We start from the raw sequence: 26383 nt of genomic DNA on the forward strand, positions 1-26383 counted from the left end.
GCTTGGTTTTGAGGTATATGTTTGCACACATCTTTTTTTATTCGGCTGTTGAGTAAAACGTCAATTGGTTTCCTTGACAACACTTAATGGTCATTAGCCCCGCGCGCGCGCTCCCGGCCAGTGCGCGCACGCGCCTCTGTGTAGGTGTTGTGGGGGATGTTGTGTTGTGGGCGGGGCCTGGTGACGTCCGCTCGTTTGCAGCGTAGCGAGTGTTGAATGCAGACGGAGCGGCGAAGGATGGAGCAGAGGCGCACGGAGAGAACAAGATCTTATCCCACACTCACCCCAGACACATTTCCAGCTCAATAACTCATTTGAGACATTTGATTTGATTTAAAATTCCCTGACGTTGACATCCGCCCACCGGTCCACTTGAGCACAGCCTGTCAAAGCTGCCACACCGGGATAGAAGGGAGGAAAATCATCCAAACACGCGTGGTTTTTGAACGGATACATCTTCTGCTGGGATTTTCCTGTCACTGCCTTGGCCGAGATGGACGAAGACAATCACGGTAAGGCTGTTTTGCGTCTCACCTCCTGTTTGGTACTTGTGAGATCTGCATGGCACTGAGCAGGAGGATGGGTGGAGGAAGCGAATTGGATGTGTGAGTCAGAAACTGGAGGTATCAGTGTCTTCAGGCTTTCACACACCTCTCATGAAAAAGCAAACCCAGCTGTTATGGTCAAATTCTCCAGAAGACAGACTGTAAACCATTGTATGCATGCTTCTCATTTCTAACGTTTCATTGGTACTTCTTATCTCCCATTTATTGCCAGGCTGCCTGACTCCAAAGTTGGTGTCTGGTCTCTCTGAGCTGTTTGAAGGCTGGATAAGATAACTAGAGGCCATTTTTTTGAGACAAGTAACATCTACACTCCATATCTTATCTTATCTTATATATTGTACATTACCACATCTGATTGGGTGCAACAGGACAAGGAACCCAGTAGAATCCAAAAATCTAAATTGTTTAGATCAATTTACTGGTAATATGCATTTTGTTGTTTGCAGCTACATGTGGGATTAAAGAATCCATGCCAGCTGCAGAGTGCCTTATCTGCCATTTATGGTGGTGAAACGTATTTGCTTTAAGCCTAAAGAATGATAATGCAAACTACCCTTAAGCCTTGAAGCCAGGCTATAGTGTAAACAACAAGTGGCCAGTATCTGATAACTGTTTGTCGGTTAAACTGTGGTGGATCAGTGAAGCCAAGAAGACGCTCACCTCAAGTTCCTCTTCTAACTTCCTTAGAGCTTAGAGTCTTTGCATAAATAACACTTCATTTTCCTTAACATTTTAGTGGTTATATTTTTTTAGCCCACTAACCTTTTACTTGTGGTAGTGTTGTGGTTATGCCGTCATATTTTCTGCGGAAGTCAAATTGGGTGTTTTCTATGTCATTGTCTTTGTCATTGTATATATCGGTTTCACTTTTTGCAATCACCGATATAGTGTAACCACGATATATATTTTCAGATTCCTGCCTCATTGGACTGAGGTAGCGCCAGTGACAGGACCCTGCCGGTCACTGTGGGTCATGTGACAGGATATCAAAGAGAGCACAGATGAGAGAGCTATATCAGCATATCTGTACTCGAGTGCTTTTATAACGGTGTGACAAATTAAAATAACTTACCGTAAATGTGCATACAATCGTGCACGCCGATTGCTTGGTGACACGCAAATAACACCTCACTTAACATACTTGACACGAGCACACCTCGATAGGCAGGCACATATCCACACAGGCAGTTAAAATCAGTCACATACAGCAGCTGTAGTCAGAGTCACAACCCGGAGGAGCAGATTTAACCTGGTTAAAGCGATCATTCTCCTCATTGCTTTTCATCGCATTTCGAGACGAGATGTGCATTGTAACTTTAGAGTGCCTCAGTGGGCTCCGAATGCATGTAATATCTTCATGCATGTAGAAAATGTATTATTATGTCGTGTATATATATGCCTGGCTCAGTGCACATTGAGAGCACATTGGAATTAGTTGTGTGTCAGTGCGTAAAGTAGAACAATGAAGATTTTAGTACTCATGTCAATGAGTAGGTGTTTTAATTGTTAAGAAGATCTTGAAAAACATGCTTTCTTACTGTGAGCGGGTTCACCTCTCCAAAGATCTTACCTGTCATACCGCGTCACCTGCTTGTCTCCATAGAGTTTGTTGTGTCATCAAAAAGTCATTATTAGGCTTGTAAATCCTTTGTCTTTTTTGTAATCAAATGGATTTAAATTGGCTAGAACTGTATCAAACTGTCTGTAAAATAGTATTATTGCCAAAGTCAAGACAGTTGCAATCAAAGATCACATTTTTCTCCTATCATGGGTTCCTTATCTATCTCTGTATCTACCTGCGTTGCATCAATGGAATTTCCCCATGTGGGACAATAAAGGATTATCTTATCTTATCTTATTCTGTCATAACTCTTTTGTTATGATCGAAATAAAAACCTCTGTAAATTCTAGCTGACATATTGCCCGAAATTTGCAAACTCCAGTCTAAATTTAACAGCCAAGTGAGTGTGAATTGAGTATACGTATGTAAAAATATTCCCATGTCAAACCCACTAAAACTCAGTATGCTGCTGACTGGCGGAAAAGCGCATATGTCCGAGAATAACATTCCTCGCGTAGGGCTCTACACGTCTGAATTCAGCTGTAACTTCTCTGTCTGTCGCACTGCTCTGGTATGGCATTCATTAAATTGTGTTTGCGGCGTCACCTAATCAGAGTTGGCGCGTCCCGGTACAGTTTACATGCCACGGAACAGGCAAGGCTCGACCTCGGAGTGCGGCAGAAAATAAGCAACAGGGTAAAAAGCCAAGTGTTTTCATTAGTCATGCCTATTTTTAGCATCTTTCTATAGCTGGACGAAGAAGTGGAAAAAACACAGCAGCAGTGATCGCTTCATTGGACGTCTGGATGGCGGCCACAAAGTGCTGGGCTTTCTTGTGTTCTGTGTGACGGAATTAGTTAATGTATGTGTACCGAGTTGTGCATGCAAGGTCTTGTTTAAAAAGAAAATGTGATGACAGAAATACAAACTATTATCCAATCAGATGCAAGAACAGCATGTCTGTCTAATTTAGGTTTGTTGCCATATTGTATATATATTCTTCCATTATCTTATTGTAATAACTACTGTCGTGTTTACATTAATCAAGCAAGACAATAAAAAGTCTTCTAAAATTTACTAAAGTTTCACCACGTAACTGTTATGGAAGAGTTTATGCCACTTGCTTGTTTCTATGAAAGTGTGTAATGCTATATGGCATTAAACGTTTCTATCTTAAGCGTCTTAAGTGTCCATAAAGTGTCCATAAAATCAAATACATCATTATTTTCATTTGTGTTATAAGCTTGCATTTATTTAGTTACAAGTGTTTTAATTGGTAAAATATACTTTTACATGAATTCTACTGTGAGCGGGCTCACCTTTCCACAGATCTGGGGTCTCATTTTTAAAACTCTACATAGATTTCTTACTAAAAATGTACGTACGGACAAAACACAAACTTTCCCAAACCTCCTAAAATACAGATCGCCTTTTTCCTCATCTCTGAAAGCCCATACGTGCAAAGTTCAGCGCTCATTTTCTCGTCAAGTTCCATGTCTTTTTATACATCACAAACTTAACGTAGAAAGTCAGGCAGGTAATTTTTTGGTTTGATTTTGTATTTTTATTTAGGTGCATAAATGAAACCACTGACCTTTAACTTCACCTGGTGGCAAGAGGGCACCTTTAAAAAGTCTGTTGAAAGTCATGCTGCTTCACTACATATGTGATTTTCCAAGCGTGTTACCCAACAAAATTAGGTCAATAAATGTTAGCCATACACTTTTTAAACATGTCACAAAATGTCCCCTTACTGCCCCCTTCCGTGAATATGATTAAGATGAAAATAGCTCCTACACTGGCATGGCGTAGGTGTGCTGTGAGACAGTGGTCAGGTTCAGATTTGGTTCCGTTGCAAGAGAAAGTGGAAGGGTTAGTCCCTTATCAGCTGCCATTTGTACAGCCTCTTCATTAAGTCATAGCTAAATGTTTCCTGTGTCTATAATGTCTATAACCTCTCTCACTCTGTGTCGATTCACACTTGAGTTTTGGTGTGACTATGGGAAATGCCAAATCTGTTTCCTTCCATTCTTCTTTGCAATCAAGCATTTTCGATCCGACTTTATTCATTGTGCCACTTGAATACTGCTTGTACCTATATATCCGCCTCACATCCAAAGCCATTTACCTATAATTACCCTCCGCCGACCTTATAGACATCTAATTGTTGTGTAATTATTTGATATTACCTTTCTCACTGGCAGGCATGAAACACGAGCTGAGGTGGCGATTTGGAAAAGCTGAAGGCGTTCTGTGTAATTTCTTTCCTGGCCTTTACCGCAGTAAACGTGAAAGGGATTAGTTGGGTAGAGGAGGAAGTTTAGAGTGATTAGAATACGCTCTTTGTTGTGGCGGCAGGATGGGTGCGTGGGTGGACATCAGACAGTCACTGGGGGCGAGCTGGGAGGCTGAGTTAAGTGGCTGGTGCTAAATGACTCGACACACTGAGCTCACACATCTCTTTCTCAAGCCTACAGTCTGCAATGTTAAAATATATAGATTTGGATTTAGCTTCATAATGTGCATATCAGAATGGAAACACTGGCTCAGTTAAATTGCCAATATTGGTCTATTGATTGGAGGCGCTGGCTATATAGCTTTGTCACATCATATGTGAACAGAAGGGTCCTGGGTAGATTCACATCTATGCTTGACCATGAGTCTCACCCCCTGCAGGAGACTGATCCACCCTCGCTGTGTGAAGGAAAGGTTTCGCAGGTCTTTCCTTCCTGCTGCTGTCAGACTTTATAACAAACACTGTTAGTCCTGAACACTCGCAATACTCTCATATTCATGTGCAATTACTGTCGTGATTCATGTGCAATTACTGTGAAATTCATCTGCAATCCATGAGCCGTCGTGAACTATATTCATGTGCAATTACTGTCGTGATCACATGCAATGGTATTTATGTATTTATTTATTTATTTTTATCTTTATTATTTTTCCCCCTCCATCCCTTGTTGGGAAATGGGAGGTTTTGTCTATGGGAGTTTTTGTTTATAGGAGATCTTCTACTGAAAGTGTTTTTTCAAACTTCCTATAAGTGATCTGTTCTTCTGTATCTACCTCTGTATCTACCTGTGTTGCATCAATGAAATTTCCCCATGTGGGACAATAAAGGAATATCTTATCTTATCTTATCTTATCTTATCTTATGAATAGGTCTGACAGCATGGCGACAAATGACAAACAGAATACTGTATATTTCACAAATTAGATTACATGCCATATGCTAGAAAATATTTACCAAATTAGCAGTAACATATCCAATCTCCTAGGTCTTATATCTTCACTGGTCCTATTTTAAAGGTTGAAACCTGACCAGAAAACAATAAAATGCTCATTCAGTAACAAAGCCACATTTTTATTGCTCCTGTGCCCCACGGCTGCTAACCTTTGACTGTTAACCCCATTTGGCCTTAGCATGACACTCTCTGTAATGATAAGCCCATGTCAAACCAGGAAGTAAATAATTGGGCAATAAACTTTTCAAACTAAAGGGCAGACTTGTCAAGATTTTTAGCAACATCCTAAACATAATTATGTCAAAGGGACTGGACATGATTTCTTTAATGTTATCATTTTTCGCCCCAAACAGTACAGATTTATTGTAAAACAGCTCTTAAGGGGAAAAGGAAAACGCTGTGTGATGTTTGCGTCTAATTATAAAGCGTTGTTTTTCTCCACAAAGCAAAAAATCAGGTACAGCATCTTTAAATATGTTTTAGTGAAGTGTCATCTCATATGCACTTTGGTTTAAGACCTGGTTTGAATCCTCTTTGATTACTTTTGGTTCGGTCCTGGTTTGATCCTTTAAATTCTCTATAAACTTGCAAGAGAATACTGGCGTTTAGACCTCAAACACCTCTTATACCATGTGCTACTCTGCATTTGACTTCTCATTTATATTCCGACACCTGGCTTTCGTTTGTTCAAGCTTGTAGTCACTGCTTTAGCCAAAACACCTACTGCTTCCACACAGATTGCCAGAATTTGTGTTAAAATTTACCCAGTTGACCCTGCTGGTTGCTTGTGCGGGGCTTAAGAAGAGATTTGGAACATGCACGGGAATCCATTTTTCCTGCCAAGATTATGTGTTTGCGGTACAACATTAGAGGATTAAACATGTAGTGTGTTATTCAAAAAGACAATGTTGACTCATCATCATGCTAGGATTAGAACTCTGCGTTAAGAAGACAACTAGCCGACATATGGATCTGATTAGGAGACATTCTGGGGAGTTTTACCGGCATGGTCTCATCCCCATGGCTCTGAGCTTGGGTGCATCTGTGGGAAAGGCACTGTCTGTTGCAAATGGAGTTAGCGTTTGTTGCCTGGAATTATTGCCTGAAGCTGTCGAGAAGGGAGTCTCTTAAAACGTGGGACACAGAGCAGATGGGGGACTAACAGGACGGCAAATGAAATCAGAGGCAGTTTGGGAGGAATCAGGAAGGCTATTAAGACCAGAAGTGTGCTTGGTACTGCACACCTGGAAAAGCAAGGAGCTTGAAACAGACAGGAAATATGGTGTTTATAGAAGCAGTGAGGTAGCTGGGTTGTGTGTATTGGCATCTGCTTGAATGGACTTGGACAATTCTCTGGCTTCCATCTTGTTCTCACCTAAAATGTGTACGTTTTGTTTCATTTCCAGCTTTGCCCGTTTTTCCTATTCGTTTTGAATAGAACTCAAGTTACCAAGTTAGTTAATTAACGTGCTATGAAAAGAAGCGCAATCCTCACAGTATATATGTATATATGGTGGTTTCTTGGTTTCTGCACAAGGGTTGTTCTGGCAAAACCTTATCTTTTGCCGGCACACTACACTGTAGGATCCTGACAGCAAATCTTCCTGTCCACACACACACTTGAAGTAACTGCCTCTGATTTTGTCCCCCAGTCCTTTATATCATTTCCCTGCTGACGTCTGCAGACTGTCAGCTTCTCCAAGTTCCTCATTTGTGTTGTTTGTGTACCAGCACCAGTACCAGGGTGGAAAATTGCTCCCAAGCGGCAATATTTGTCCTCATAGCGGTGGCTGTGTCGGTATCAGAGAATATCGAGGGTACACAGTATTACATTCATCCGTGTGTCTGTCAATCAAGATGAAGCCTGCAGGATGCTTCCAACGTCCCTGACAGGAAATAATGCTTCAACAATGTCACCTGTAATATTATTTTATAGACTTCCATCCAGTGCACCTGGGAACCGTGTTAATAAAGCTGGGATTCAGAGTGTTAACTTTGATCACAGTCAAAACATATAGGCCATCCCATGTCAACATAAGAGGAAATCAAAACACACAAAGCTTTGAGATGTATTATCAGTATATGTAAATGTGTTCTAAATTGTATCTAAATTGGCCATAATGAATGAAAGAGAATTATAGCAATTGCAATCTAGCTGTATAAAACAAGCTTGAAAATATTTACAATTACATTACAAACATGCTTAAATCTATGTGACGCTGGTATGAATTTAGCAATTCAGATTAGGGGGGCGATATTGGCAAAAAATATTATCTTGATATTTATTTGGAGTATTGGAGTAATTGTGTCAATCCAGAAATGGGTTAAAATGTGTTAAGTTGAGGTTGAAGTATTAGACAAACATGAAATAACACTTTATACCATGAAAGTTTCCTTTTATTTTATCTTTTTGCTGCAGCTTTTTTATATAAAAAAAAAAAACACTTTACTCGATGTCAAATTTTGCCTACCTTCAGTATATTTCAATTATCTGCCATCTAATTTTGGCATACTTTCAAATATTGATACTAGTTGAGTTTAAAATGTGCACTGCAAGCATAATCCTAAAGTAGATTTTTACATATTGATATAAACATTTAAAAAGATTTATACAAACGTAGACTAAAAATGCCACCCTATAGCATGAACTCATCACTTTTATGCTGTGAGAGAGCACGGTCGGTTTGCTTTAAAACATCTTCATGCAAGACTCTTCTCATCCCCTGAAAAGCCCCTCATCCTGCCTTTGCGCCAGAAGAAACAATTTCCCTGTGATTCCTGCTCAGTCCGATCACATCACAGATTACCCTGCGTTTGGCCGCTGGCATATGGCCGCACAGGACGTCCAATCCTCCATCGAATCAACTATTGAAATAGTAGATGTGATGCCCAACAGATTTGTGATAAGAGGACACTGTACACAGAGACCACCCCCTTTGCACACTCGGAGCTCCACAAATGCACCACAGCAGGAGGTTGTATACCCGAAAACTGCAGCTTAACACAGCAATCAGCGTCCCCTAAAATCCAGATTTCCTACTGACGAGCTGGTTCTACAACCCCAAATCTTTCCTCTCCCGCAAAGGGGCTACAACTGAATAATTACTGAGCACAGGCTTCAGTGCTCTGAGTAATGAACCATTTCACTGTCATATGGATGTTTAGACATGCACCACTTACACTTGCTGTACTTGTTTCAGCCAGTTTGTGACTTAAATAATTTAGTCTAATAATGCACTCGCAGCTTTGCAGTGCGCTAACATGTGGGTTAGTTTGAGCTCAATCTCTTTCATACTTTAGGTTAAGTCTGTTATATCTGCTAATCGGTGGGATTTCCATTTACAGATGCCAGGGCAGATGTTAAAATCACTTGCTGTATGTAATGGTAGAGATTAGTTGCATATGTGCTCAGGCATAGGATCAAAACAGTGCCAGTGTTTCTCATGTTGATCCCAATTTTGATTAGTTTTAATGTTTTTGCATTTAAACAAGACAGGCTAGTTGTCCTCCAAACCACATGCTTTTACTGATTCAATTCAAAACACACAAGCGGATCACAGTAGTAAACATGATTAAGATGGACACAGTCAATAGTCCTCTTAAGAACAATAGACAATTTTGTTAAGTGACCCATTGATTAGAAAATGTCCCCTCTCGCCCACATGATTTAGGCCTATTTATATCAGTAGTCAGTCAACATCTCCATTAGTATACAGCGTTTTATCCTTTACGAGCTGAAGGATTTTTGAGCTTGTCCATGTCCAACCCGCAACTAATACCATCAGGATTGAGAACGGCGGGCGGCTTTGTAGATTAAGTAAACTTTTCCTCTGTTTTAGCTTTCTTACAGTGCATGTGTCACAGCATGGGGGCCACCCGGGGTAAAGGGGTTATGTGTTTTTAAGCTTGTCCACTTTAAAAAGACAGTACAGTGATTTAAGTCTGTATTGCACAAATCCTTAGTAACACATGTACAGTCAAGTTGGTTAAAACCTGGAGCCCCGACGGTCTTAAGTGAGCATGAGATTTTCCACCACCTACAGCCTAAGGTACCTCGCTGTATGTTTTTCTGTATGAATGCTGCCTTTGGGAAGTATTTGAATCACTTTTTCTTACTTTAACATGTATGCAAAGTAAACAGAGTTATAAAATGGAGGCTTTCTTGGGCCCGTTGTGTGTCCGTAGCCTGTAAAGTGTGGCAGCATTAGCCGTAGCGCAGTTAAAGCCGTTTTGCAGTGGGTGGCCCAGGGACGGTTGTTGGTTTTGGGTGCGAGGAGGGTGCAGTAAGGGATTTGACTTAAACTAGATTTTGAGGGATGTATTTTCAAGGGGCAAAGGACTAGTGCGTTTTTACTCCCAAGTCCTATAAACCGTTTGCACCCGATCAACTGGAGCAGCTTTATATAGATCACAGAGATAACCTACTTTGGATTTATTAGGATTTCTATTTTTGGGAATAAAAGTTTTAAAGCTTAAATTTAATCTTTGCTGTCAATAATTTCCACTTCTATATTGTTGTACAAAATGACATCACCTTAACCGGTTGCTTTTGTATGTGTGATGCCTCTGAGGCCCTTCCTAAACCTGTGAGATGACACAAAATGACATTTATCAGCCACCTATTATTAACACTGTTAATATTTTCTTGAAGGTGTTACTGCATATTTTATAACAGAACCATCGTCATGTTTCCCACATATTGGCACAAGTGATCCATTTTATTTAATGTAATTTATGGAATATGTCACTTATTGCCTCTCATAATAAAAAAAAACAGTGATTACAGAATACATTGTCACTAAATGTTCATGGAAATACCACAACCATAAAGTGTAATTTGTATTACCAATTAATGTTTAGTTGTTTTTTGGATTATGGGGACAAAAGTTAGACAATGGGGCCAGCATTGTCTCCTCTGTTAATGGGAAACACTGCCTGTCACAGAAGGACACTGGTGATTATTAATAATGTCATTGGGGGACCACCTCTAAGATTTCTCACTAAACACAATATGCACCTTTTATGTGGTATTAGATTTGACAGAAGAAGCCTTCATTTGTGGATAATTGCAAAACCCAACCATTAGCAGTGATAGGATTCTACTAAGGGCACATCATCATCTTTATAATGAATCTAGATTGTGATCATCCAGTCACTCCATTAGCTAATGCACTGCCTCGGGCTAACAGCATTATAATCATGACGTTATGAAAGTATCCAGAGCAGCTAAAACCCATGACATATCAGGCTATATTGTCCATATTTGTACAGAGCTATTGTAAATGTGGCTACATGTAAAACGTGAAAGACAAAAAGGTCACTAAAGGTTAAAAGTCTGAACAGAAAATCAATAGCTTTGTCAATGAAGACTCAATAAAAATGTTTATGGTGCTACGCAAATTAGGATGGGTCTACGCACTTTTGACATTTGAACCTTTGTATTGGTCGTTTGTTAAAATGGTGTGCGCCTTTTGTTAGACACTGTATCCGTCAAAGCAAACAATAAATTAAATGGTACATCAAATCTAAAACATCAAATTTGTTCTACAATGGCAAAAGTGACTTTGCACCATCATGTGTTCATAATTAATGAATTCACCACGAGTTTTTAGTTGTTGTTGAGCACATTGCTCAATAGTCCTCTTCCGTCTCCACTACATGCTGCTTTGCTAATTTCATTTCCTTACCATAGATGTCCCTCTTTCCAAGCAATCCAATGATTTTATCTCTCTTCAGGGCGTAAGATAATTGTAGACACTGCTTCTTTCCAAAAATATAGGATAATATAATAACACGAAAAAACAACCCAAATGAGAAAGATTTAACCAGTAGAAATGAACTAAGCACTAACTTACCGTTAGCTACGGTAAGCTAGGCAGAAGCTAACCCAGCACTAGCAGTATACTGTATCTATTTTTATAGTTGCTCCTAGTATATTTTCTATACTTTTTAATTATGCCTAACTTTTTTACATTTAGGTCTCCACTTGTCCTGGTTTGGTCCTGATTTAGCGCACTTTGAGTCCTGGTTTAGACTTCATTTTGGCACTGTTCAAATCATTGTCTTTGATCCATATTTTGATGTGGTGATTGTGTATTGATTAAATTCCCGAAACAAAACGGGCACCATTTTAAGAACTATTGACTATTGAAAAGGTAGATTATTGTGTTTTGAATTGTTATTTTTTTGTGCCTATAGTGCACATTTTTGGAAACAGTATAAATGTGAAAAAGATTGGGAAAAGCAGCATACAGTACATTTCTCCTCCAAACAGAGATGACTGAAGGCTGTGTCCAATTACCAAATGCGCATTTAATGAAGGAACGCTTAATCAGGATCGGTTTTATTAATAGATTTTCCCCTAGGGCTAATGCAGAAGGAGGCAAGGGGCAAAACACTTTCAAGTGGAATACTCTACCTCCTACTTGACTTCACCAGTTAATTAAGACGTTGGTTCTAACTACTAGCAGTTGCACTTAGCCTAAGTACGCTGTTCAAACAGAAGATTTACATCCTTGTCTCTTCTTTTCTGTAAACTATAACGATTTTTTTTTTAATTGATTTTTTTCTATTGTCTATTGCAGTTCCTGAAGATTTGTCCTTAGAGGAGCGAGATGAGCTATCAAACATCCGACGACGGAAAAGAGAACTACTAGACGATATTGAGGTAGGCTTTTGCAAGTGTTTGTTATCATTTTTCCTATAAACCTTTTACTGCTGTAGCGATTTGCATGTGGAAGTTATGCAAACGATTCCTCTGCGCTGCTGTTCAAAGGCACGTTCAGTTGTTGCTGTTATGTGCATATGAGGTCGCTTATCTATGCTCATTTTTCAAAGATACAACAAAATAGTGAATTGAGTAACGCTTTTTATGACCTTACAGAGGCTGAAGTTTGAGATCGCTGAAGTGATGACGGAGATCGAGCAGCTTACATGTGTGGGAGAGAGGTAAGGCAATGAGAATATTCGATTTCTTAAAGAACAATATACTAGCATGTTTATTTTGTTATTATCAGTAGCTTGCACTTTATTGCTGATGTTTCTGCTGAATTTGGAGTAAAACATTAGGGCTGACGATGCATGCAGAGTCTGATAACACTTGTACTTGTTTTGCAGTTGTTTTATTATAAATTAGAATGGTCTAGGCCATAGATTATATTCAAGTTTAGAAGATTTAGATTTAAATATTGTACTTATTTTACATTTACTATCTGTGGTTATGATGATGGCAGCAAAGTTCTATATAGCGAGACATCAGACATTGCTAGTAAGGATATTTTTGGTATGTTTTATACATAATTTGGCGAACAAATTACAAACATGTTCGCTACCACAATGAAACAAATAAAAATAAACTGTATTGTAACTCCTGCGACAAGTTGGCCACTGTCCAGGGTGTACCCCGCCTAAGGCCCGAAGTCACTGGGATAGGCTCCAGTCACCCGCGACCCCGAAAGGGAACAAGCGGTAGAAAATGGATGGATGGATGTATTGTAACTGAATTTGTCTATTTACACTCAATATACAATGTTTGATGAGTCAGTGAGTCTGCCAGCGAGACTAGTTCTATTGTTGGATTCACCCGAATATCAAAACTATGAATATGATGTGACTGGAAATGACCAGCTTGGTGCTCTCGATTTGTATTTACACCATCATTAAAATGAGGGGAAAAAAACACATTGTTAACACATACTTAATACAATGATGAACGAGTTTTAATAATGCCTTGACTCATCGCTATTTTCTATGTTCTAGCAAAACCACACAGAGAAACAAACAAATCGCCATGGGCAGAAAGAAATTCAACATGGATCCCAAAAAGGTAGAGACAATTACAATTACTCTGATAAAAGCTTGTACATTTTACATACGCTGCAGTAGCAATCTCGCTATAAGCCTCTGTCCTTGTTATAGCCATTTTCATGATTGAGATGAACATGCCATTAACTGTCTCCTCCTCTGTTCTCTCCAGGGAATCCAGTTCTTATTGGAGAACGACCTCCTTCAGCACACGCCAGAAGACATCGCCCAGTTTCTGTACAAAGGAGAGGGCCTCAACAAGACTGTCATAGGAGACTACTTAGGAGAGAGGTAAGAGAAGGAGAAGTCTTGCTTAAAAGGGATTTAGTCCCGGTAAGTCATTAGAGAAGAACATTATGGGCTGGCTTTATGGGATAAAGAGGGCAACTGACCTTCTCCGAACATGAATCTTTGAGGGCTCAGGTCAGAAGGCTGTATAAGGAAGAGGGAGGAGCAGTTTATACATATAATCTGCTGTTATATGAAGGTGATTTGTGGAAGTATAATGTATTTACAAGGTGAACTTGGGACAGACGCAAGGGGTAAATCGAAAATAAATAAATGGAAGCACACAGCAATTTGCATGAAAAGGTTTATTGTCCAACTGTCAGTGTTGGACAATGAGTAGGCATACTAAATAAGGCGTTGGTGGGAGCTGCTGTCAACCTGGAAACCTGGAGCTGAGCTGAATGATTTGTTGGGAGGAATATCAATTTCAATGTTTTTCTGAAGTATTTAGATTAGCTCAGTTCACAGTGCATATATTTGAAATGGGTATTAACATTTGAGAGAAGATATGGACTGCTAGACTTGTACAATATTCACATGCATGTTGGAACATTAAACTACAGCATTATCAGCAGGTTTTATATATAGTTTCACAACATGGAGACAGGATATTTGGTCTGTAGATAACTTTGCATTACTTAAATAATTGCTGCCTTTATGGTGTTAAATATTCAAATAGTGACTTAATCTTGTAGCTCTATTGGAAAGCAAGCTTCATAACTTTATTGTTTTCATGGGGACATCATAGTAAACAGGTGTAATATGTGGGAAACTTAAGGTCAAAGGGTCAAATACCAAGCCAACTTATTCCTGGTCCGAAACCCATTTAATCCTAGAAAAATAAACGCATCCGTGGTAACTGCTCTTAATGCGTTTTGCGATTTTCATCTCACAATATGCCTCTGTTGTACTCAAATCAAAATGAATCAAGTTGATGCAAGCGTTACTGGCCTATTTAAGAGTGAAGTTGCCTTTGTAAACATAATATCAGAGAGACAGAAGCTGAGAGCACCAAAGTCTGTGAATGGATCTAACAGTTGGGAGGAGGAGCACCCCGGGGACTCATGCTCTGCAATAGGCTTTATTCACGGAGGATCATCAAAGGGGCCACCTACCCTGTGGAAATCACACTAAACACGGGCTCGGTCTTCACTTCAAGTAATTACCACTAATTGAGCTTATGTAAGGAAAAGAGAACCCATCATTACGTGGCCGGCGGAGAGTGAGATGAAGAGAGAGAAAACAGGAGGCAGGCACACTCAGAGGAGATAGTGAAGTTTAAAAAAGTGCTTGACTCTTAAATTACCTCAGCAGACGTAGGCCACATGGGGAACATCTGTTTGTCGCTTCCTGTTTAATACAAGCAGAAGAGCACAACATCACCAAAGCCTGCAGAAGTGAGAAGTGTACGTGTATCTCCCGTGCATTTGTTTGAAAAAATATATACTACAGTACAAATACATCACGATTATTATTAGTAAAATATAGTTTGAGCTTGTTTTGTTTCTTTACATCTAGAGACACCGTTAATATGTAAATATGTGTTAATATTTGATGAAATTCATACATAATAATGCCCTTTAAAGTTATAAATATATAAAATGGAAACATGCCGACTAAATTGCACAAATGGAAACTAGTAGTTGCTCACAGCTTGCTCCCTCCAACCTAAAACATGTATGTAATTGAATTGGTCAGACTTAAATGCCTCTAATGGATAATTGTGAATGGTTGTCTGTTTGCCCCTAATCCTGCAACAAAATGACAATTGTCTTTTGAATACCTGTAGCCTCAGGCCCATAGTTTCTAGACCAATAGAGTTAGTGCATGGTTTTGAATTTGTGTCAAAGTCTTTCGTATAACACAAAAAACATTGGCCTTTATAATGTATACAGCCTTGATAATGTATACAATCCACAATGGAGCGTCGCTGTTGAATTAGCTGCATACTGTAGACAAGAAAAAGCAAAAGAATATGAGGAAAATCCCCCAGTGTTCGGCCAGATAATCAAAAGAATGTTATTGCAACTAGAGTCTGCGTTCTGTTTGTAGTAAAAAAAAAAAAAAGAAGCACACTTTGTACTTTTTCCTAAGACTCCTCCAAGTCTTTCCACAAAAAAACAAAACTCTAGGATTGAAAAGTTGTTTTGACAGCAAAAAACTAAAAGGTTTCAGTTTTTTTTGCATACGCCAAACATGTGACAGTCAGTGGAAGCGTGCGTGGGTCTGGTCAGGATGGTTTTGATCAGTCACTCGGGCCTTTGGGTGGAGAAACGCTGGCCAGCTGTTTAAATGTCTTCCAGGCTGCTCTCCTCGGTGTCCGTCCGGTATGAATAAGAGCAAAAACATGAGAGGAATGCTGGGGAAGAGGAATTCAAGTTGCGGAATAGTTGGGATGAAAGGAAACATGGTCTTTAACCTGCACTTTCCACAAATTCACGCTGAGTCTCGAGTCATATTTCTTTGTATTTTGCCATTTCAGTGTCTCCTAGATGAGCTATTGCTTCCCTATCCTAGAATAACAACAATTACTTTTACTTGAAATGAAACAAATTGAACATTAAGTAGATCCCACACATCCGGATTACATTTGTTCGCTAATATGCAGAAACGTTTCAGACCACCAGGACCATCATGTGCTACTAACCATAGTTGTCCTCTGCATCTTAAAACCTGTTTCACAATGTTATCGTTTGAGGATTTGGTCTAAAATGCTTTATTGTCAATGGTCAAAACGACAAAGAATAATAGGTTTGATTGATGAAATGTAACCAGGTTATTTTAAGAGTGGTGCAAGAACAAAGAGAAGTGATTCAATACCACTTCCAGTTTTGGTTATACTTTGCACCATCATCTCCTGGAAACCTGATAAACATATTTCTACTGAACCATCATTTTCGAAAGAACCAAAATTAGATAAGCAAGAAGATACGGACATCTTTGATTAACCAATTATTTTAACTTTTCTTATTTAACAGGGATGACTTCAACATCAAGGTGCTTCAGGCTTTTGTTGAGCTGCACGAATTTGCCGACCTCAACCTCGTCCAGGCGTTACGGTAAGAGCCATACAGTTGAATGCAGTAGAGTCTGACTTCATGGGGAACGTCAAGCAAACAAGCCTTTATATGAAAATAAAAACATCTGCATCCGCTTTTTGCACAAAGGAAAGTTTCACTTCTATTTCTCGCTTCTAGACAGTTCCTGTGGAGCTTCCGTCTTCCCGGAGAGGCCCAGAAGATCGACCGAATGATGGAGGCATTCGCTTCCCGCTACTGCCAGTGTAACCTCGGGGTCTTCCAGTCCACAGGTCCGACACGCTGTAGTTAACAGTAATCGGTTATTCATATGAGCTGGCCCATTATGTCGGGGCTGAGTCAATATGTTCACTGACTGGAAAACTGATGGCTTGTTTTAATGCGCCCCAATCATTAAACCATTAGTGTAGAGTGTAACTAAGTCTCAACCAGGATTAACCGGATTACAACGCACTACAGTGGATCATAGGAAACTTAAGAACCGTCAACAAACAACATAAATACATTATTTAGTAAAGACTCAACAAGGATGGGATGTACACAAACTAGAGAGGAACAAGACAAACAATGACAATATATCTCAATTATTTATATGGGCTGTGTAGGATTGTGTTATGGGCCAGTGGATAAATGGGCTTTCGATTTGATACATATAAACGTATAAATTATGTAAATTACAGTTACACACAAATTCACTTGAAGGCCTATTTTCTGTGTTTTATTGTGGGGAGTACATAAACATCCCTCTACAATGTTTGATTCCTGTATAAGAAGTTGCAGACTGGCAGTGACGCTGTGTACATTTATGTGATTTGATTTTATTTTGGTTGTGTGCCACCATCCAAGCGCCACTCCCTTATATAAACTTCTATTGAGGAGTTTAATGCAAGCTCGCTTTATTGTGGTCTTGTCGGGCGCTGTGCACAATCTGCTTTTTTGTCAACTTGATGGTTTGTGTGGCAAGTGGGTGGAAGACTGTGCAATAACTGTCAACTATAAAAAACACAGAATAGCGAAGGGGCTTTAATTATTGCTGCATATCCGTGGACATTATTTGCTCATCACTTCTTGACTGCGCCGTCGTTCCTCCCACAGCCTCAGCGTAGTCTCTTTTTATAGCCCGTGCAAGTTAGGCGGCAGACAATAGGCGGCGCAGGACGGCCCGTGGTAAGTGTGTCAGTGAGACGAGACAGACAGAGCAGAATGAATGATTCATTCACTGGCAGCCACTGAGCCGTGTGTGTTAGCATTAGCACACAACGCAGAGTTCCACCCCACCCCCACCGTCACAGACCCACCATCGTCGTGCTTTTATTATAATTACAGGAGTAGATAGAAACATGCAATCCAGATGACATTATACAGTGATTTCCCTAAGTTAAGTTAAATATTTATGTGAGTATGAATACGTTTAATTATGATACTGCACATTATGATCTGTCTATGCTATGCCCAGTTTTTGCACTTACATTTTCACGAACACAAACAAAACTACAAATGCTATTTATTCAGTCAAATGTAAGATAAACAGATTTATATTGTCTTCCAAGTGTTGAGTAGCAAAAATATGATACAAATGTAAGTCAAAGCTTTAAGGAGATTTAAAATGACTTAAACTAACTTCCATAATGACACTTCAATGATCAACCAACAAATTGACAAACCTATAGTCTTCACTGCAATCTTTAGAATCTGATTAAACAGCTCTAGCATTTAGAAAAAGCGTAATGTTTTTTAACCACGTTAGAGGCTTTTGGAATTTTTATGTTTTTTCTGGTGTTGGCTGGTTGTTTTGTTGTTGATCGTCCCAATAGCAGCTCAGAAAGAAATGAGCCGATTCAGAACAGAGAGTCGATTTAGTAAAATTATAGAGCCCTGTTCTTTGCTACTTGTACTGCCTGGATTGGATGTGTTTTAGCTTGGAGAATGTCCCCGTTGACCCTTGATTACAATCATTTTACCGCAGCAATTTCTGTAAATTATAATGTGTTTCCTTCTCAGATACATGCTACGTACTGTCATTTGCCGTCATCATGCTGAACACCAGTCTGCATAACCCAAATGTCCGGGACAAACCCCCCGTAGAGCGATTTATCTCCATGAACCGAGGCATCAACGAAGGGGGAGACCTGCCGGAGGAGCTGCTCAGGGTGAGTGCCCATTGGCTTGTGTGTTTGTTTTCCCTGGCCTGTATGTCACACCTACAGCATTACCAATGATGTATTCCCCCCACTGTCCTCCCTGTTGATTAATAGTGTCTCTCTCTCCCCGAGTGCAGAACCTTTACGACAGCATCAAAAACGAGCCGTTCAAAATCCCAGAGGATGATGGGAACGATCTGACGCACACATTTTTTAACCCCGACAGAGAGGGCTGGCTCCTGAAGCTAGGTATGTCACACAAGTAACATTTACTATATTGATTTATGATAAACTCCTTTTGACAGTGCGAAAAGACAATCTGTTTGTTTGTGTAAGACTTTTCAATGGAGTGAAATATTTTTGTAAGTTCTATTAGTTATTATTGTAGAGTAGGAATTAACACCATAATACTTACGAATTATGACCAACATGGCCCCAGTTTGCCTTAGCTGGATTAGGCTATGACTTTTGGCTTTTGAACAAGACAGACATTATGAGCACAAGTGAATATCTTCAGAAAATATAAAATAAAATGTTAAAAACGTCATTGTTGGGGAGATTCATTCCAAATTGAAAGTCACGTATTGTGCTGAATCCTGATCAATTTATGATTATGTGGAGGGACAAAGAATTCTCAAAAAAAATGAAATTATACAGTAATAAAAATGTGGATGCTTATAATATAAGCATATAATAAGCATAATATATATTGTTCTAATGGCTGTAGAAAGCAGCTTTCATTCAGTAAAATGTAGGACGTGATAGAATAATTACAACTAAACCCCCCCAACAGTCAAAAATCCCTGGTGTACATTAGTGCTGACTAGCCCTAAGACAAGCCTGTAATACAGTCTAATTTGGTTTTCCTTTTTTAAAACACTCCGCATTCCCCTGATAGCTAATTAGCGATCACCAAATGTTATCATAGATGCTTTCTGGAGATTTTCTGTCTCACCAGATGTGCATTAGCTGGAGCAGTCATAATCATCTGTAGCGTTAAATCAAATTATACATGTGTTGAGTGGTGTCTATTTTTGACCCAGAAAATTGCCAGCTCTCAGAAATGTTGCCAAATTCGGTTGCTAGGAGACTTGTGGCACAATAACAGCCTCTTTCTTCTCGCTGCGCTTCATTTGTGTAACCTGGTTTTATTTGTTGTATGTGATTTTGGTGCTTGTTGTTTGTGTTGTTTTTTTTTTTGTTTCGTTCCTGGCGCTGTGTCTAACTTTTCATACTGTCACCCTTTGTTCTGTTCTGTGATGGCTGTTCCTCCTTATATCTCGCTTTATTAGGAGGTAGGTAACGCAGCTTCTTCCGCATCAGAGTGCTTTCATATTGCACTGGCTGACATTCCTGTACTGAGCATATCATCATCAGCCTCCACATGCAGCTAGCCAGTTTACCGCAAGGTCGTTTTGAGTTGGATATTCAAGATATTCTGTTTCTCTAAACAAGGCGTCCCGTGCAAGGTATCACTAGGCACGGCTGTGTACAAATCCGCGCGCACTTATACATATTGCAGTTTAAAGCAGATAGAGCATAAACAACATTACGTTTCTTGAAACTCAACTTCAAGTCCAGCTTTTAACACACATTTAAACACGTGTTTCTCACCACACACATCGACTGGACTTTGGGGTGACGGGTCTTGCCCAAGGATACAATGACAGCGTGTGCTTGCGGGAGATTTGCACCAGCACATAAATCAGCGCAAAATACGTCCTCAAGAAAACCCATATCCTAAAACGTCAGGTCATTTTTGGCTGTTCCATCTCGGGTTACTGTATGTTGTTTATGTTCTATCGTCTGTTTTGCGGTTGCTCTGTGGATTTTAGGTGGTCCGCTCGCCTTCACGCTGGGTCCAATCAAAAGACCAGTTGTGGCCACAGCCCCCGACACGCTGTCACACTCCAGCTCCCCTCAATGCCCGGCTTTACTCTGCTTTGTGCGAATGTGAATGGGCTGTACCTACTGTAGCCGCGTCCTGGCTATCGCTGGGGCCCATAGCTTTCTTTCATTTGATCACCTCCTGATGCTTTTCACTCACCTTCCCGCATCCTTCTTGCCAGATCAAGTGAGGCCCTAAATCTTGATGATAACAAAAATTGCAACTCTAGCTTGAGTACAGGCAACTTAACAAGGGAAGATTTTTACATTCATTAGTACTGGGCACTCAGCTGGCCGGTCAGGTAATCGATACGGGGATGGGAAAGTCATTACACAGCATCGCTAACAGCAAGGCTTCTGCTACGACTGCAGTATTAACAATGACCAAGCAGGCATATTAGAACAGTACAGATAGGATTTTCTACCTTTCTAGTGTCTCCATGGAGATGTTCTTGCTTTGCCTGGGATGTTCCACACAATGGCATTAACCTGATCTATTTTGCATGTATTCAATTTCATGTTTTCATATTGCTATGCTTGAGTTGTGGCAACCAGACTGATATAGATCTGTATGAAAAATTCAAATATATATCATTATGGAATATTCCAGGCAAAGCAATGTCCATGAGACAGATTCTCCACCAGAAACATTACACAATGTTTAAGCTGTGTCAAACTTTAAGCTGTGTAATATTTTGCACTTTGACATAACTCGTATAATGAGAGTTTACATAATATATAAATGGACTTTGGCATGTGAAAAATGCAGGAGTGAGAGCCAGCGTCTTTATGGAGGGTTTATCTTCTCGAATGATTTCCATTGTGCTTTAGGACCTGAAAGACAACATTATTTTACATGAAAATGTCCAGTGTCCATATAAATAATGAATATGCCAGACATACAGTGCATGGTATAGCACAAAAATATGGGTCAAGTAAACATTACATATTGATTACATCAGTAACGGCCTCTGCTTGGTGCACTGTCAGCAGCATGCTCTCATCCAGAACATAATGAGCACTTTTGAAGATTTGATTACACTTACTGGATGTTCATTCAAGCACTTACAGTTGAATTAACCCACCCCACTAATCCTAATAATCTACTTTTATCTGTTGATGAAGTCATAAGAAGATTTCATGGAGACAATTCTTCATGTGTCATTACAGATGCAATTTGATTATTCACAAAAAGACTAATAAGAGTTATAGTATTTCTAGTAAATAGATGTATTTGAATGAATATGACTGAAGTTCTTCTGACAGAACTATTGATTATTTTAGTTGTCTCATTGGCGTTCTAATGTGGTTTTCCCCCAACACTCGTTGATATTTCTTTACAACCTTCACAGTTCTACGTCAATTGATATTTTATGTGAACCAATATCTAAATTCATAAAAGATATAGAAATTCTTAGCATTTTGGTTCAATACTTAGATAACAGGAGATGGCAGACGACCCTCCCCCATTGGACAGTCCAGCGGAGTGTGTCTTGCTTCACTGAACCATACCATACTAATACATGTGCTGGAATTATAAACCCAATTCCTCTGTTTTTTCAAACCGTACGTCTCCCCCAACCCAGTCCCCTCTACCCAGATGGGGTCAGGCTCCCAGGGGACAGCCGGAGAGGGAGGCTGGTATTGAGGTCTAATATCACACTGGGCTGATGATCAGGTCCAGATGTGGCACGTGGGACGGGGGAACTGGGGTCTCCTACAGGTCCAAAGTACTTGAAATATGCCGTACCATTAATGTGTTTAGCTCAATGTACTGCGTGCGTGTGTGCGTGTGTGCGTGTGTGCGTGTGTGTGTGTGTGTGTGTGTGTGTGTGTGTGTGCAGGTGGCCGGGTCAAAACGTGGAAGAGGAGGTGGTTTATTCTCACAGACAACTGCCTCTACTACTTTGAATACACCACAGTAAGTAAAAAACCTATTAGCGTTGTAATATAAATACTGGTGCCTGTTGCTGCTATTTGAGGTTTTTTGTTTTAAATTAAGTACGATTTTTAGAATTCTTACTGAATTGAAAATACGGGATTTGTGGCTCAGGAAATTTAACCTTGAACTAAACTTGCTCTTTGCACTTATTATTGTAACACTGTGACAAAGGCCCAATGTCTTGATTTTAAAGTGCATATGACAGGTTCATGTTCATGTTTTTCTAATTATGACTTAGTTTGGTGGGATAATCACTGTGGTAAATATTTATTAACGTTTCTAAAGAAGAAACCCCAATAAGTAACATTTCATGAAAAAACAGGGAAAATGTACTCATAACTAGCAGATTTAAACCAAATAAAGCTGTTATCAGGTATTATTATTTATCAAATCATAACTATTATGTAATTTATATAGATTACAATATGGTTGCTAACTAACAGTCCAGTCTGTAGTAGATTAGTTTCTGCCTCTCCTTAAATGTTTGACCCTTCTCAAACCACTTCACTGTGGTTAAATCAAGCTGTCATTCAGAAAACATGGTGGAAAAAATGGAAAGAGTGGAATGGGAAAAGTATTTTAGCGTGTTTTAGCATAGAGCTGCATTTAACAGAACAGCACTAAATCACAATGTTAGTTTCACCAAAATAGCAACTCACTGGGATGATATTACATTTGATTATTATTGCCATCTCTAGTTCCACATAAAGTATTTCAAACAGTTTTTTTTAACATTACTTCCAGACCAACAGCCAGTAGTTGCTCCCCTGTTCGTGGATTAGAGTGTAAATGGGGACCAGAGATGTTCCCTGCAGCAGCTCTCTTCACCAGACAAAGCCCCTTTGACCCAAATGAACCTCACTCGAGCAATTAACATGCGGCACCATCATGGGAAACATCTGTAAAATCTGCCGCTCACATCTGGCGGCACTAAGCCATAAGCCAAGTGCCTTCACCGAACCGACACGCGGCATCCCAATTCAACAAGGGCCCCTCCCCCCTTTGCCCCCATGCAGGCAGACAGGCAGCTATCCTGGGGCATTTCCTCCCCCCGTTGTGCCTCCTCATTAGGATGAAGATGGCAGGCAGGACAACACCTCTGGAAGGGGCAGACAGCGGAGCGCACACTGCAGGATAGAGAGGGTAGAGTTACGCTTCCCTCGGGCTGCGCCTCTGATGTGACCACCGCTGACACACGGACACAAAGGGCCATTATCAGTGCAAATCATTCTGTTTGCAACACACACTGACTTTACAATCATTTTAGGTCATCTTTTAGACTTTGATATTGTTGAATTGTTAGATGGAGGGCAGAGGTCAATCTATAAGTGAGACTAAACTGAAATTGGTTGGGATTGAGTCCAGAACTTTGTGTCTTAAAATCGTATCATCTGTCAATAATCACAAAGCCTAACCTTTTAATGCCATAGTGAATACATCATTTATCTTGTTGTGTTTGGGAATGCAGCTCTTTGATTTCTGTGCTTATTGCCATTTTTAGTTGTTTCTCGTTTTTAGATAGTTTTAGATAGTTTATAGTCCTATTAAGTAAACATATAGAATATTTCCAGTGTGTCTGGAATATTTTCTGTTAAAGCAATTGTTAATGCAATGCAATTGTATCAAACAGTTTCTCTGTATAGCAAAAACTATAAAATGAAAAATGATTCATGACTCATTTGCGTTTTCTGTATTTTCAGGACAAAGAACCTCGAGGAATCATACCTCTGGAAAACCTCAGCATCAGAGAGGTCGACGAGCCCCGAAAACCTGTAAGAACAATCATGCAAATTTGAGTAATATAACTAAACTTGCAATACTATCATTTTCAACACCACATACGTTGACTTGCAGAACTGCTTTGAGCTGTACAACCCTAACCACAAAGGCCAAGTGATCAAGGCCTGCAAAACAGAAGCGGACGGGCGTGTTGTCGAGGGCAACCACGTGGTGTACAGGATATCAGCGCCCACGCCGGAGGAGAAGGAGGAGTGGATCAAATCTATCAAGTGAGTCTCAGACGTTTTAGCGCGGCTCCATTTACACTAAGAGGGCACTTAAGCGAACATCGCTCTGCTCCCCTGTGCCACTTTCTCACGTCTGACCTTGACTCCAAGAATGTGGCACGTACCCATGACACCGACTGTTTCTCACACTCTCGCGCTGATAACACTCGGAGGCGACTTCTACTTTGCTTGATGATCTCACTTCCCTACGGTTAGGGCTTACTTTTATTAGCTATTTTACTTCTCCTTGCGCTTTTAGGAGTGTGGGGTTGCTTTTTACACGTTCTCAGTTACACTCAAATGTGCAAACCGAGCGCGCCTGTGAATTGGGCCCGGTGTGTAATGGATCAGCCCCGTCTCGCCGTGAGTGGTAAATAAGATCAATATCAATCACAAAATGGTATTACAAAATCTATGTTCCACTGATGGGCCAAAAACTGACTTAGCATTGACTAAGTGAATGCAATTAGTTGTAACTATTGGAAACTGTCCAGGTAAGGCAAGCCCATTTGGAAGAAAAGCTAGGTTAATTCTCTCATTTGGAAAGACAGTTGACCTTGACATGACACCCATTGTGTTTCTGAGTTTAAAGCCCGGTGTGAAGCAGAGGAGGGGTTTCTCTGTGCGGTTGTGTGCGTAGGCCTCTTCCTTTAAATGTGTTGATGCTACAGGCAGATCAGACAGAGAAAGGCCTTGAGTCAAATGCTGCCAGTGCTGACTGACGAGTGGTTAAACATCCAAAACTGAATGCAAAGTCAACACAATCCAATCACCAGACTGCTACTAAATGGGTACATTAGCTATATGTTGCAAGCTATAAAATTTTATTTAGATATTATGAAGTTTGAAACTTAGTTTTGATACTGAGGACAATGCTTGATACTCTACAATGATGATTTTGAGCCACAAAATTACATGTCAGTTTAAACCAGAAACAACTGTAGTTTTTTATATGTTCATGTGGTCTTGTAAAAGTTTTTACATGTATTTATTTATTGACCATTATTTAACCAGGAAAGTCCCCCTGAGATCTCATAGATTACCGGTAACTACAACACAGGTTTCAAATAAGTAATTTAAAATGATGTGTATCAAGAATTATACCTAACCTGATTGGGCAGAAAGAATGGACTCGGTATTTTTTGACAAGCCATAATCCTTTATATTAAAATCAGATCTCTAGTTAATGTCAGCGCATAAAGTACACATATATTGTTGACTGCATTTTGTTATTATTAATAAAACGTTCTTGTTTATTTTTGTATGGGTAAGAGTAAAAAACAAAAAACAAACGAAATGGTGATTCTTCTTCTTGTCCTCTCTCTACAGAGCCAGCATCAGCAGAGACCCATTCTACGACATGCTCGCCACCAGAAAAAGAAGGATAGCCAATAAAAAATGATCACACTTTCCTCCACCAAACTTGTCCGCAACCAGCGTCCCTGTGTCTTGTTCTGGGGAGAGATGATGAAGGAACTATATTTTGTCAAGAGTGAAGATGTTTGTACCTCAGTTCTTGAATGAACTCTAATGAATCAGAAATGGACAGAAAACAGAAGACTGTAAAGTTTGGCGTCATTTGAAGCTGTGATCGTTCTGCCCCCTGCTGGACACAGGTGTATCAACTTCATTGGAAGATGGAGAATTGAGTCCAGAATTCTCATCTTCCAATAAAACTAGACTGATGACGCCAAATCTAATTCGTTTTTTGACTATTGCCCATATCAATTGATTAGAACTACAAAAGCCTGAAGTTTGAATCAGCTGGTCTGATTTACCCATCCAATAATGCATATGGTTTTAAATGGCAATTACTAAGTTTCAGAATATAGTTTTAGTATTAAACTGGAGATGATACAACTATGGAATTTGTTATACTTAGTCCAACCCACCATTGAAGTAA

The 26383-nt window shown here is 39.8% G+C and overlaps 1 protein-coding gene across 1 annotated transcript; it reads left to right on the top strand.

Moving 5' to 3' along the window:
* Positions 1-216: 216 nt before the first annotated feature.
* LOC140369048 (cytohesin-3) lies at positions 217-26212 on the top strand. The gene is made up of 13 exons (XM_072456269.1): positions 217-512; positions 11960-12042; positions 12259-12323; positions 13134-13200; positions 13351-13469; positions 16445-16525; positions 16664-16776; positions 18506-18654; positions 18783-18894; positions 22377-22453; positions 24175-24246; positions 24329-24483; positions 25810-26212. Exons 1-13 carry the CDS (start codon positions 494-496, stop codon positions 25880-25882), a joined length of 1185 nt encoding a protein of 394 aa, XP_072312370.1. The 5' UTR covers positions 217-493; the 3' UTR covers positions 25883-26212.
* The last annotated feature ends 171 nt before the right edge of the window (positions 26213-26383 follow it).

The sequence above is a fragment of the Eucyclogobius newberryi genome, unplaced genomic scaffold, assembly GCF_026437365.1.
Source record: "Eucyclogobius newberryi isolate DKJ021-1_F unplaced genomic scaffold, fEucNew1.0.hap1 SCAF_20, whole genome shotgun sequence".
Lineage (NCBI taxonomy): Eukaryota > Metazoa > Chordata > Actinopteri > Gobiiformes > Gobiidae > Eucyclogobius > Eucyclogobius newberryi.